Raw genomic sequence first — 13,400 nt, 5'->3', positions numbered from 1 at the left:
ATTAGGCTGTGAACCAGATACTTTTACAAAGACTTGGGAACATTTTGGAATATTAGGATTTCACTTTCTGTGCTATTTATATCTATCACCAAGGAATAAAGTTAGAAGTTTATTTTAAATGTCAGTGCTGCGGAAATTATAGATTGTTATCAAGCTTATGATGAAGTAACCCATCTTGAAGAAGGTCCATAAAAGTTTCCTTTTCACGCAGTTACAGTTAAAGGTGGCAAAGAATTGGTAGTAATTTTTCAATTGAAACACAAACTTTTCTAATAAATCTGTATTTAGAGTTTGTAAATTGAAGTAAATAGTAAAAGTTATTGGTATCTTTTTTTTTTTTTTCTTCCCGAATCCTAGTTTAAGGAAGAAAAATGTAAAATTAAATTTGAGTTTAAAAATTCACTTCATCCCAAGAAATAAAGCCTTCGTACATCCCTTTAGTGATGGCTGAAAAAATTCTCCTTTTTGGATAGAAGGGACAGTGTTTAAGTAATCTTGTGTTTTATGGTACCAGTGGGGGAAATGGTGAGCTTTGGGGAATATAAAATTTCTTCTAGACACTAGAGAAAGGTGAAGGAAAGTCTGGTTAGTGTACGTATGCATGTTGTGATGTCTGACCTAGGATTTTTCAGACATTCCTAGGACACTGATCAGAAATCTAAAGTGGATAGCATGGCTGGGGTCATGGGGCAGGATTGTTTCAGATTAAGTCTGCTCTTAATGACCTGAGAAAATTGTCAAAATAACCAGCAATTTTACTTGCTTTGGAAAAAAAAATCAACAAAGATTAGTGCATATATCACCGGTGTAAGCCAAACCATTATGTATTGTTGCAAAAGAGCAGACGCTTCCACTCTATGAAACAGATTCTGAATTTCCTTGAAATATAAGTAGAACTGAAAACATTAAACTGAAAACCAAAAGAAAAAAAAAAAAGAAAAAAACAATCAATACCAAAAGCAAACAAACAAAACACCTGTAGGTCAGCATATATGTAACAGGTAAATGTTTCTATTTATTTTTTTATTCACTCAGTATTATTTTTCTTTAAGTGGCAGAGGATTTCTGCCTACCCTGCTGGAGCTGTAATGAATACAGGCTTTCAAGCTCCTGCTGCGTGCCTGAGCTGTAAGGATGCAGTAACAAACATCTTCCCATCTTCCATCAGTGGGCTAACACTGATCAACACGGCGTTCGATGGGACTACTTATAAGGTGTCCTTGTAAAGATACAGATAGTGCTTTGCCTGCAGCATTCTCCCATGCCAGCATTTTCTTTCAGCGCTTTGGAGCCCCGCATACTGTGTTTGGGTGGCCGGGTGCTAGCAGGGCTGCCCTGTGCTAGTCCTGGCTGCTCAGGGCAGGATGTGTCTTGAGGACTGGAGTGAAGGAGTGAATTGAAGCTTGGGAAAGAGAGAGGAAAGGTTTGGGATTAAGTTTTTATTTACCTGGCAATAAATTAATTTTCCCCATGGTTTTCCCATGACAGCAATTAGTGAGTGATCTTCTCACCTTTTTCTCGACCCACAAGCTTTCTGGTTGCCATTCTTCCTTGTTTTCTGCCCCTGAGTGGAGGAGTGAGCAAGTGTCGGGTGGAAGCTGGCTGTTAGCCAGTGCCAATCACTGCACCAGGCTGCTGATGGCAAGGGTAGCAGTATGGTGAGGATGTGGCCACCAGCGTCACCAATCCATAATGCTTCTTTTGGGGAAGAAAGCTGGCTAAGAAAGCTTTGGGGAAGAAAGCTGGCTTAGAAAGAAAGTGAATGATGTGATGATGTGGAGAGGAAGGAGTGTGGCAGTGGGATGACTGGAGGGCAGCTGTCTTAGAAATTAAGTGTTGGGTTATATGGAGAGTTGTCATCAAAAAAAGAGAAGGGGAGGGAGAACAGGGAGATGGTCTTTGCAAGCCTGGAAGAATTTGAAGGTGTTTGAAAGAATCATGGATGGGAAATGGAGAAATGAGTGCCCTCTGGGGCTATAAGGGAAAGAAAGCCCTGTGTGACATATTGCAGATGGCCAGTGACATAGAATAGAATCATAGAGTGGTTCAGGTTGGAAGGGACCTTGAAGATCATCCAGTTCCAACCCCCTGCCATGGACAGGGACACTTTCCACCAGACCAGGTTGCCCAAAACCCCATCCAACCTGGCCTTGAACACCTCCAGGGATGGGGCATTTCTCTGGGCAGCCTGTGCCAGTGCCTCACCACCCTCTGAGTGAAGAATTTCCTACTAGCCTCTAATCTAAATCTCCCCTCTTTTAGCACATAGTAGAAGATGTTTTTGTTCCCTAAATAGGGGACGCAGATCAAGCATAAAATAATTATCTGCTCATACTCTTGATTTCAAATGCTATTCTATTAAACAAGCTTTAAATCCTGCATGGTAAAAGGTTCTTGATTTGCAAAAGAAAAGCAAGAAACAAAAAATGATCTGACAGGTAAAAATTGTCTTTGGATGGGAATGAGCAGGTTGTAAAGGTTCAGATTTAGAATTCTTTTTTAAGGTACAACCACTGCATGAGAGGAATCTTTGGGAAGGAAAACCTTTACAGTTTGCAAAGCAGTATTACCTACTCATGGAATTATTAGACACTAAGAGAAGACAAGTTAGTATATCGAAGTGGTAAACAGCCTTGTAGCTGGTGCCTTATCCTTAAGAAACCACCTGGTTCTATATAAGCCTCTTCATTACTCTTTTGAAAGTTATATAATAATACTCCTGTAGTTCCAGCATTAGTTTTTTTCAGCACCCAAATCCTTTACTGTGTTGAAGCTGTAAGAATTTAAGATCCAATAGCCATGAACAAGAGGTTTTTTTTTTGTTGTTGTTGTTGTTGTTTTTTAAAGTTTGAAACAATTTAACCTATTAAAAATGTAGGCCCAGGTCAGCTGTAAAGAGGGAGAAGAGGGAAAAAAAAGTACAATGAACTCATCTTAACAAGTTTATTACATTCATGGTATGACCAGGATCCAAAGGCTAAGCCAAGAAAAACCTGCAGTGAGTGATATGGTTTTTGTTTGTTTGTTTGTTTTATCCTTCCCTGCTCTTACTTTGAATGAATCTGCCTTTACTACCATATCAACTAATTAAAAGCATTTACTTTGTTCCTCTAGGTTCTTATGGGAGACTTGTATAAGCTCCGAGATCTTTTGTACCAACCTGTTGTCCCTGTTGATGATTTGGTCTTTATTACATTATTTATTTTGCTTATAAAAGCTAAATGTAATAAGGAAAATCCAACTCAAATGTGTTTTCAAGGATACAGACTAGTTAAAATATATGCATAGTTTTCATGATTTATTAATTTTTATTTTCCCCTCCTTGTTCAGCTAAGAATTTTTGTGTAATAGTGGGACTGAAAGTTTGGATATTTGTCTTTAGTAATGATTTAGGAGTGAACAACTGTTAATCCCATTATAGCTTTCTAAAAAGATGTGAGTTCCCACTCTTTGAACTGGAATACATGTTTTCTACAGATCATTTTTCTCATCCTCTTTGTAAATGTGAAAGGTATTTTAAGGAAGTATGAGATCAAAACTCTCTTCAAATCAGTTTAGTTTGTTGTTTTTAAAACAGAATACTATTATTTTTTGGTTGTACATATAAAAGCTCTTTCTTTCAGGTGTTCTAAAGATAGTTGTGCACATAAAGGCATTCTTGGGAAGAAACTGAATATTTTCATCTCCTAAACAGGTGTCTCAATGCATGTACTTACTGCAAAACTAAGCATGCCAGAGGAGACCTAGCAAGCTATCCCATTGAAGAACTAGTGGACAGAGCCAAACAGTCTTTTCAAGGTAAGGGGCTTTATTCCTACAATAAAAGTCATCCTTTGAATTGTACCAGGTCTTATTTTCACATGTAATGATTGTGATACAATATGGCTCTGTTACAGTATTGGTGTTACTAGTATGTTGTGGCTGTGTCTAGTGGTGTATTTGTGGTAGGAAGCCATGCTGTCATTATGTTGGGGTGCCATTGTTTACAAAATGTAGTCCTACCAGAAGGATTATTTCATTTTAAATTTAGGCTTGCATAGATAAAGTTCCACGCAAACATTTTGTCATGATGAAGATAATTTCTGTAAGATTTATGCATTTTGCTTTGTTGCTATTTTCTTACAAGGGAAGGCAGTAATGTTTTTCGCTCAGCAATAACAGTAAATTTCATAAACTTTCATAGGATTCTGAAAACACTTTTAAGATATATTGTTTTTACCCATAATGGGTTTCCTTGAGGAGGTCTAGGATGTTTCTGTGAGCAATACAAAGTTTTGAGGATTAATTTGAAACAGATAAGATTAACAGCTTCCAATAAAACAGGTACTGATGGACTTCTACTTTCAACTTCAATAGAATATTTGTACTGATCTTACATGGATTCAACCAAACATCAGTTTTTCATGCAGCACAGGACTCTGATAATATTTGCCTAAAACTCTTGTGTTTCATAGTTATGTTAGTTTTACTGAACTGATATTTGTTATTTGTATCTGAATTTTGCCTTTCTTGCAAAAATGAACATTTTCAAATATTTTCTGTTTATTTCTGATGCAATCTCTGTGAAGGCATAGGTATTGTTTCCTGTGTTTGTGTGCCATGTTGAAAGTTTATGCGCCTACTAAAAAAATACTTTATACACTTACTAAAAAAAACACTGAGGTAATTCACGTACAGCTTCTCCTTTCTTCTTTGAATCAAATTCTTTTCAATCAAAATTATAACAACAAATACAGTATGGGATGTCACACTTCTTGGCACATGCAAATGTTGCAATCATTGGGTTTCACTTACAGCTCACTGTTACAACTGTTCTAATAAAAAGTTGGTCTGCAATGCTTCAGCACAATCAAAAATCTGTCCTTATTTAGGGACCCACAGTTAACTTTATTCAAGTTTGTGATGGACTTCTGGCTATTCCTATCAGCAGTATGTAAAAGAGAAGTCCTTTTCCTAATCAAAGTCCATGTTTACAAATCCTGAGTTCTACATTACCCACTTAGCAATGTAAATATCTTTTGCTTTTCTTAAAATCTTGCCGTTCCACAAGCCAAACTACTCTTTTTCTGTCATGAAGCTTATCTATAATTGCCATACATTTTCTCCTACTGCTTAGGTTTGTATGATTAATGCAGTTGTTGCTATGAATTAGATTGTCTGTTATGATAGACAGGAATCCTGCCATGTGTCAGAATTCTTGTTTTAAAAGAAGTTTCTTAAACCTGTATCAATTTGATGATATCTTCAGTAATTGAAATACAAGATGTATAAATGCATTTCCTACTTTGGTGGAGAAACAGTTCAGGCAATCCGTTTCAGAAGGTTAAAAGTTTTCAGTAGTACAAGACAGGTGATTTTTAAATTGTTAAGTAGTCACCGTGCAGGTTAAAAGCCGCCATTTGATGGTTATGGTTATTGAGCAGTAATCGTTCCTGGTAATATCATGATATGTAGGTAGAAAAGGAACACTACATTCTTTTTCTTTCATCCAGGTATATCTCTGCAGTACATTTTTATTAGTAGTAGTAGTGTAAGAATAGTATTATTTTGTTAGCACTAAATACCCATTTAAATGTTCTAAAGAAACTGAACATTTCAGCGAGGAAATATGCCAAAGAAAGCAAAGAGAAAATATGGGCATTATAGTCAGGATTATGGCCTTATATAGGCTAGCATTTAATTTCATTCAGAATTATTGTGTGGAAAGAAAAAAAAAAAACAAACTTCAGACTTGTCTGTCTTGTTATATTTGTATTTACATGCGCTAAAGTCCACGTGAGTCTGTCTTTGCAGACAATAAATGTGAAATTTTGGAAAGTATTTTGAACTTTGAGGATTGTACGTTCAGATTGAAAATTAAGTAATTCAATGTATCTGTTGTACTGCGGCCCTTACTATAACTACTGACTCCCTCAAATAACTTGATTTCTAATGGAAAAAGTTGCCCTTAAACTGTTGTTTTGAAATGTCATGGAGAAATGCTATGACACTTCTCACAGCAGGCATCTCCAGGGAGTTCTATTCTTATTTGGCCTTACACTAGTACCTTTGTTAGAGGAAATAAGAAAAGAAGCAAGTACCGAGTTGTAAAATGAGAGGCTTTACCTCTAGCTTCCACGTGTTTATAAAAAGCCAAGAAATAGTTAGATACTTAGTTTGCAGTGTATTTTTCGTAGTAATTTATTGCTGCCAGCTTGCTGCAGCTGGGCTGCAGAAACTCTTCATCAATCCAGCGAAAACTTGAACAATTCAAATTCATTGAAGTCATTGCTGAGTTATTGAACTGCACTCTTCAACAATTTTCTGTTTTCTCAGAAGATGCACTGGTGAAGCTCTAGTGAAAAATATGGAGAGGTACAGCTATGTGATGAAAAGTTTTTCCACTTTGTAATTATTCATGGGAGAATTGACGTGTCTTGGAAGAACAGCAGCAAAAAACAGTATCTGATGATTTTGTACAACTACATGATCAAGTCATGTAAGAAAAGGGAGAATAATGTTATCTGCAGTGCTTTGTAGATATGTAGTCTTACAGTATGCAACTTGATAAGGCCCGAAGGTGGGAAGTTATGGTTAACACCCAAAATGCTTAGAACTGTATTTAAGGATATTTTGATACAGGTCCTTAAGTCTCAGAACTAAAACAGCTCTCTAAAATGTTTTTCTCAGGTAATCATTCTTTGTTTCTAGATCCCAATTGCCATCTTGTCACTATTTCTAACAGCAGTTGCAAATGGAGCTTTAGTGTTGTGATCAGATGCTCCCAATTTTTCTCCAGCCATTTCCATGCTGCAGCCTCTGGGTTGGATATCTCTATGTAGGAAGTGTTTCTGAGCCATAGCATATGCAGCTCTACTTGTCTGCCAGTCATTTCAAGTAGTCAGTGATCTAGTCTGGGACTACTAATAATACTTTGTCAGCGTACTGTTACCAATCACCAATGTATCTGTGGGACTATGTATCTGTGTGACAGCAGATGCAAGGTACCTTACGGTGGTAATTATTTTTGATGCTTGTCTCCAGCGTGACTTCCAAAGATTTTTTATTTTAATTTTCTCAGGCTTTTATATATTTTAAATTCAGTAAAGTCAAAAACCCAGTGTGTTGCAAGTTCCTGTTAGTTTCATAATGCACTGAACTAAATTTCTGACACTTTTTTTATAAGAGGTATCCTGAGGCTGAGTTTTTTTTGCGTACTGTGTATGGATTTACATCTTCTGTCTGACCTCCATAGTGCTTTAGAAGTTATGATTGACATCGGCTTGATAATTACAAAAATTCTTTTTTAATGAATTGATCCATCTGAAGCTAAAAGTAGACTATTGAGGTTTTAGCTGTTCTACCTTGACTGTTTTGTCTCTCAATTTCAACTTTCAATAGGCAGGTTTTTTTTTATTTTTAACATGGACAGCCTTGTCAAATCACATTATATAACAGATTTCTATAGGGCAGTTAGTAAAAGAAAAATATTGCTAAATGTCGTAAAGTGGCCTTTACGTTGCGAACAAATGTGTTCTGTAAGGTTGTTTATGCAAAGAGCTTTTCAACAGCTGATAGTACAGCACTTTCTTTGTGTCATCAGTTCAGTGGTATGTTTTTTCAAAATTTACTATATCATGTTCAATGCTGTATTTTGCTGGAGATTGTATTTGCAGTTATGAGAGAGCTCTTTCTTTCCTTCCAAAAACGACTCTATGTATGACAATGTGTTTTTGCTTAGTTCATTAAGTGGAAGACAGGAGTTGCTGCCATTGGTGAACAGTGCCTCAAGGAGACACAAAAGTTAAAACAGTGTTGTGTGGAATGATGTCCTGGGATAACTTTGGCTAAATTGCAAGACTTTTAATTGATTTCAGAATTTTCTTTTATGGATTTTAGTGACCATAAAAAATGCTTAACTGATATTTCTACCTGATGGTTTGTAAATGCAACCAGTTATAAGAGAGAATTTCTGGGCAGAGATAGCACTTTATATTGCCAACAATTTTAGCTGGCTCAGCAAACTGACTTAAAAATATAGTTTTATGAATTAGGTGTTACTTCATTCTATGAAGTTACTTCATTCAATGAAAATCTCCTGCATGTACCAGTAGGAAATTATTTTTCTTTAGCATTGCATGTCTGTCAAAAATGACAGGGAATATGCTGCTATTAAAATATACACTGTATAATTACTACAATACTAACTTATTTTATGGTAGCAACCAGTAAGCTCAAAGGAAAGTCAAGTTATGTTGGGAAACAGCATGCTCATATCCTCAAGCTACGTGGAACAATAGCTTCTGGATGAATAATTGCAGTGGCAAAATATAATTTATTTTTATTCCATTATTTACATGATGGTTGTCTGGCATGCATGGTGTTGAATTCTGAATAATACTTCTGCTCAGGAAAATTTGGACAAAATGTAGTATTGCAAAGCAAAGGAGCTACCTAGAGGATGATGCTGAGCCTCAACTTTCTTTCATGAGTAGTCTTTCACAATTATCCCTTATCTTGTAGGTTTTAAAGTGTTGAGAGTTTGAAGGAGGTTAATGTTAAATATTTCTCTCTCTACAAGTATAAACAGATGTTTGCACATAGCGATAAGGTTTCTTTTTATATAACATGACTATTTTCCAAAGCTTTTCAGATCAATGTAAGTCTAGCTAAGGATCTCTGGTTTTAGTACTTCTGATGAGGTGCTGTCAGGACATTCTGCTTTCTTAATCGGTAACTGGTTTTCTTTCTGCAGCACTACCACCGAGCTCTCTATGTGTGTGTTTTCAGAGCAGCTGCCATTCTTGAACGGAGAAATATTTAATATTGACAGTGGTTTTAGTTGCTTGTTAATTAGTCAAAGTGGTACCAAGTTTTGATGTTTTAGGCTGTGCTTTCTGAGTGGTGGATATGGTCTTTGAATGTGCTTTGAAGGACTGGGTGCTTGGTCACCCAGATGGAGACCTGGCTGCAGACTCTAGTTTCTTTGGGATGGGGGAATAAACCAACGCTGTAGAGAGGGTAGGTGTTGTGTATTGAGGTCTCACCTTGATGTGCGATGAAGGCTTTTTCAGAGGCTGGACACAAACCCACGAATGAGGAAATGGTCTTAGCAGTTTAAACATGTCCTTTGCTATTTATTCTAAACATGCCCCAACAAAACTTTCTTGAGGAGCTAGTCTGAATTCCTTGCTCACTAATATTTTTGCCCTTCTAGTGTCAATGTTCCGCCAAATAGGTGATATAGGTACTCATACTGGTGCTTGTCTTCTGTGGCTTAACAGGATTAGCTGAAGTCAAGCATTTTCTAGCACTTCTTTGTACTAATTTTTTTTCAACCATTTCTGCAACACTCCCAAAAGAAAGAACTCTTGCTCCATGTTAACCATGTGATGAAGAAACTTGGCTGAGAATATGTCTAATATCAAGTTGAATATGAAAAAAGGCACTGAGTGTTATCCATCTATACCCAAAAACTGATATATTCCATTGTTCATAGAAACTCAAATATTAATGAAGCATACAATGATACTTAAAGCCTCTTCCAGCAGATAGGTAGTGATAGAACAAGAGGGAATGGCATCAAGTTCTACCAGGGGAAGTTCAGGTTAGAAATCAGAAATTTCTTCTCAGAAAGAGAAGTCAGGCATTGGAATGGGTTTCCCAGGCAGGTGGTGGAGTCACTGTCTCTGGGGGTGTTCAAGGAAAGGTTGGACATGGTGCTTAGGGACATGGTTTAGTAGGCGATAGTGGTGGTAGGGTGATGGTTGGACCAGATGATCTTGCAGGACTTTTCCAACCTTAATGATTCTGTGATTGTTATATACCCAGAATAACTAAACAATATCATGTTAATGACATATAGCTAATCTATCGGTTGAGTTAGATGGACGTGGTTTGGGGAATTTTTTAAAATTCAGTTGTCATTTGGAAAGATTGGGAAATATACTTTGTACAGAAATTAATTATGTTTAGAGTTTTGTTTAATTTTGGATTGGATTAGGTGTTTAGATCAACTAGAAATTAATGTTTAGTTTGGTTCTATGAATACCCACAGACTTTAAAAATACAGGTCAACTCAGAAACAAAACAACATTTGTGAGTAGGGTTTGTTTTTATTTATATACTGTGAAAAATGAGAATGGTTTACCATGGAAGGTGTTTACACTAAAACATTACAGTTTCCCTCACGTAAAATAATTCACCATTTTGAAATTTCATTAGATTTTAAATTTTCTTTCCTGATGGAAGCTTGCTGATTTCAATACGGAAATTACACTTATTCCCCAAAAGCTATAAGCTGTGCTTTGGGAAGTGTCTGTTTCTGTTTAGCAAAAACAGCATTAGAAAAGGAAATTTTTTAGTACTGTTTACCAGTAATTGCCTAGGGTAGCATAGCAAAAAGCTGCATATAAAATTAAGGAAGTTAAGCTCAGAGCATTTTTTCATGCTGTGTCCTTTATAGCAAAAAGGAAGCAAAGCTAAAGGCAGGCTTCACCTGTACATGCAGACCATATTTTATTCCTCCTTTGCTTCTTTATCCACGCTGAAGGAAGCAGTAGAGTGAAAAAGCAAACATTAGTACCCTTTAAACACCTCCAAAAGGGGCTACAAAAGCCAAACAATGTTTTCTTGTAAGGTAACTCTAAGGAGGAAACATGAAAATTCATTGCTGGTTGGCTGTTTCTGCAGTTCTCCCATACTTAAGTCACATTATGCATTTACCCTCATAAAAACTTCAGCAGGGAAAAAGAAAAACACAACCAACCAACAGTGTTGGTTGATGCAAAATAATATGTTGAAGGCATAGCGTATATTGGCTTCTACTTGCTCTCTTTTATCAGCAAGAGTGATGTTATGAGAGTATGAAGTCTGCATCCATTGTAATTGGTTGTTAACTGTCTTATGGAATACTTTTCTATCAGAGTAGACATTCTCAAAATGCTGAATTTCTGAATGGAATATATTGAATTCTACAATTCAATTTTGTACTGTAGAAGGAGCTGAATAAGTTCTATGTAGCATTGTATAATGAAATGCGTGAATCGTCTTTTTCAAAATGATTTTGTTTTGCCTCTGTGCTTTCCAATTTAATGAATTGGAATGTTCTGATATGTAGAATATAAGATGTATAAGAAAGCAAAATTACATATGAAAATCTTTTTTTAATAATGCTCTTTCCACGTAAAAACATATGAACAAACCCCAACCCTATCTAATTTCTCATTTCCTTTCCAATCGTGTTTATTTGATTGGAAAACTCTCCTCTCAAAAATCTGGTATATACACAGCTTTGCTAGGCATAGTGTCATGTTTTGTTTGCTTGTTGGTTGCTTTCATTTTTTTAAATTTTTTTTTGGGGGTGGGGGAGAGAGGTTGTATGGGGTGTTAGGGGATGGGGGATGAAGATGGTTGCAGTGTTTTTCTAAGATAAACCTCTTCTGTCAGCCTTTTTACTGACTTCTGAGCAGAGAAGGCCTTCTAATATTGTTCCTGAAGTCTAATTTGAAGTTGCATTCCAGGGATCTTGGGTTGCTGTATTCGAGACACTTTGATAAACAGCTTTTCTTTGTTCTTCTGTGCTTTTTGGCTTTGGCCAAAGAGCTAGTTTTTGTTGTTGTTAAGTTTATTAAAATTCTTTCTGTATTGTCTTTTGTGTTTTATGAATGTTTAAGTTCTGCCTGCTGACTTTGCTAATGCACAGAATACGTAGGCCAAGGTAAATATTTTGGTACCAGTGTGTCACTTCTTAGAGTTGCATGGGATAACATAATGAATTAGTTTTTCATGGCTGCGTGTAATCTTTTCTAATGATGCTGAAAGAAATAGGCATTCCATCAGTAATGATTAGAAGCAGTGACTTTAGGTAAGTACAAACTGCTGTGTTACAGAAATTTAAACACACATTGGCAACATCCTGTAATATACAGATTTTTAAGAGAATAAAAAGATGTCTTTTCAGTTGCATATTAAAATACTGCAGTTATTTTCAAGCTTCATTTGAGAAACAAAATTACAAGGTTAGTGAGCTTTCCACTTGACTCAAAAAGAAATTCCCAATTATGTTTTTGTGTTTGTTTCTTTTATATGGTCATCTTTGCTGAAATGCTACGGTTGTTTCTGTCATCTTCACTGTGTCCGCAGAAAAGGTTCCTTTGGGTTATTTTCAGTCGTATTCAATAAGTGCAGTGTCTGTTACATTAGATTATTGGTTTCTAGGTTGTTTAATTTGCTGCATTCTGAAATTATGCATTGGAATACATGAGGCAATTCATTTTACATGTGGGAAAACAATCATCTTGCTGCCTATTTATAGGAATCTTAGGCAACTGATTCAAGACAGAAACTCATATCTGTTGTATTGGATAATTGAGCTGAACGGTTTCTTCTGGTCTGACTGAAGTTCTTTCTCCTCCTGTCCCCTCCTCAAAAATGCACAAAATTTTGTGTGTTTTGAGCACAAAAAAATGCTCAAAAACAGCAGTGAGCTTATCCCAGTTTAAGACATTATTTTAACAGTAACATTTTTCATTTACACATCTTAAAAAAGTCTTTCTTTTGTATTTGCTCATTAGTCCTGAAAGATGACGCTATTTACATTTGTGTTTGCTATACAAGGACTGAGTTTCCACTGAGATACATGCAGGAGCACCTAGCTTTAGTCAAGGGGTGATTTCCTCCATTAATTTCACTAATGCCGTTTGATTATTGTTTAAATATGTTTGACATATATAATAATATGTCATTGTATATAATAATCTATATAATAGTGTATATAACATATCTATTTTATTAAAAATAATTGCATATAAGAAAATATTACTATTCTGCATGTTTTTGGTTGGTATTTTGCAGTTAGAGTTGAAGTCTCACTCTGAGATGCCCAGATGTGAGGTGACTTTAATCTAAAAGCCATGTAGCCATTCCACTGTACTGCTGTTCTTTGACTGAATTCAGCTTTCCTTCAGACTATCATATCAGCTCATGCACAATGCTATCAAACATCATTTAATGTGGCTTTAGAATGGGGTTATGTTTGGTAACTAAGTTCTGGGTGAAGAGAACTGCCACTGTATTGAGGTGTAGGTAAAGATGATCATGCCCTAAAGATGAAGATTAGGTTGGAATGAAAGCAGTATGCTCTTTGGTACGTAACAGCACACCAGCAAGAATGGAATATTAAGCTAAAGAAAAATAAATTTATTAGTTTGTCATTCTCACAAGTCAAACCCTTTTTTGATGTTATTTATATAGCGAATTACAGGTAAAGATTTTTAGTAACAAATCTTCAGTAGTGTGCTAGGAGCTCTCATGAAATGACTCCAGCCCTCTTCATCCCTAAGATTTTATGCTTTTTGATTTTTGACAACAGAATGTCTTTCAGGGTTGCACAGATCAGTTTAGTGATATGCTTTATGGTG

General features: G+C 36.0%; 1 protein-coding gene across 2 annotated transcripts in view; it reads left to right on the top strand.

The window, feature by feature from the left end:
- CDKAL1 (CDK5 regulatory subunit associated protein 1 like 1) overlaps positions 1-13,400 on the top strand; it is a 428,476-nt gene that overhangs the window by 188,870 nt on the left and 226,206 nt on the right. For both annotated transcript variants that reach the window (XM_032181446.1, XM_032181447.1), the window contains one exon: positions 3,695-3,798. In XM_032181446.1, the coding sequence (XP_032037337.1) occupies positions 3,695-3,798 (104 nt within the window). The remainder of the gene's footprint in view (positions 1-3,694; positions 3,799-13,400) is intronic.

This window comes from Aythya fuligula, chromosome 2, assembly GCF_009819795.1.
Source record: "Aythya fuligula isolate bAytFul2 chromosome 2, bAytFul2.pri, whole genome shotgun sequence".
NCBI classification, from domain to species: domain Eukaryota; kingdom Metazoa; phylum Chordata; class Aves; order Anseriformes; family Anatidae; genus Aythya; species Aythya fuligula.
The sequence above is the reverse complement of the archived record's forward strand: the minus strand, read 5'-3'. Positions and strand labels throughout refer to the sequence as shown.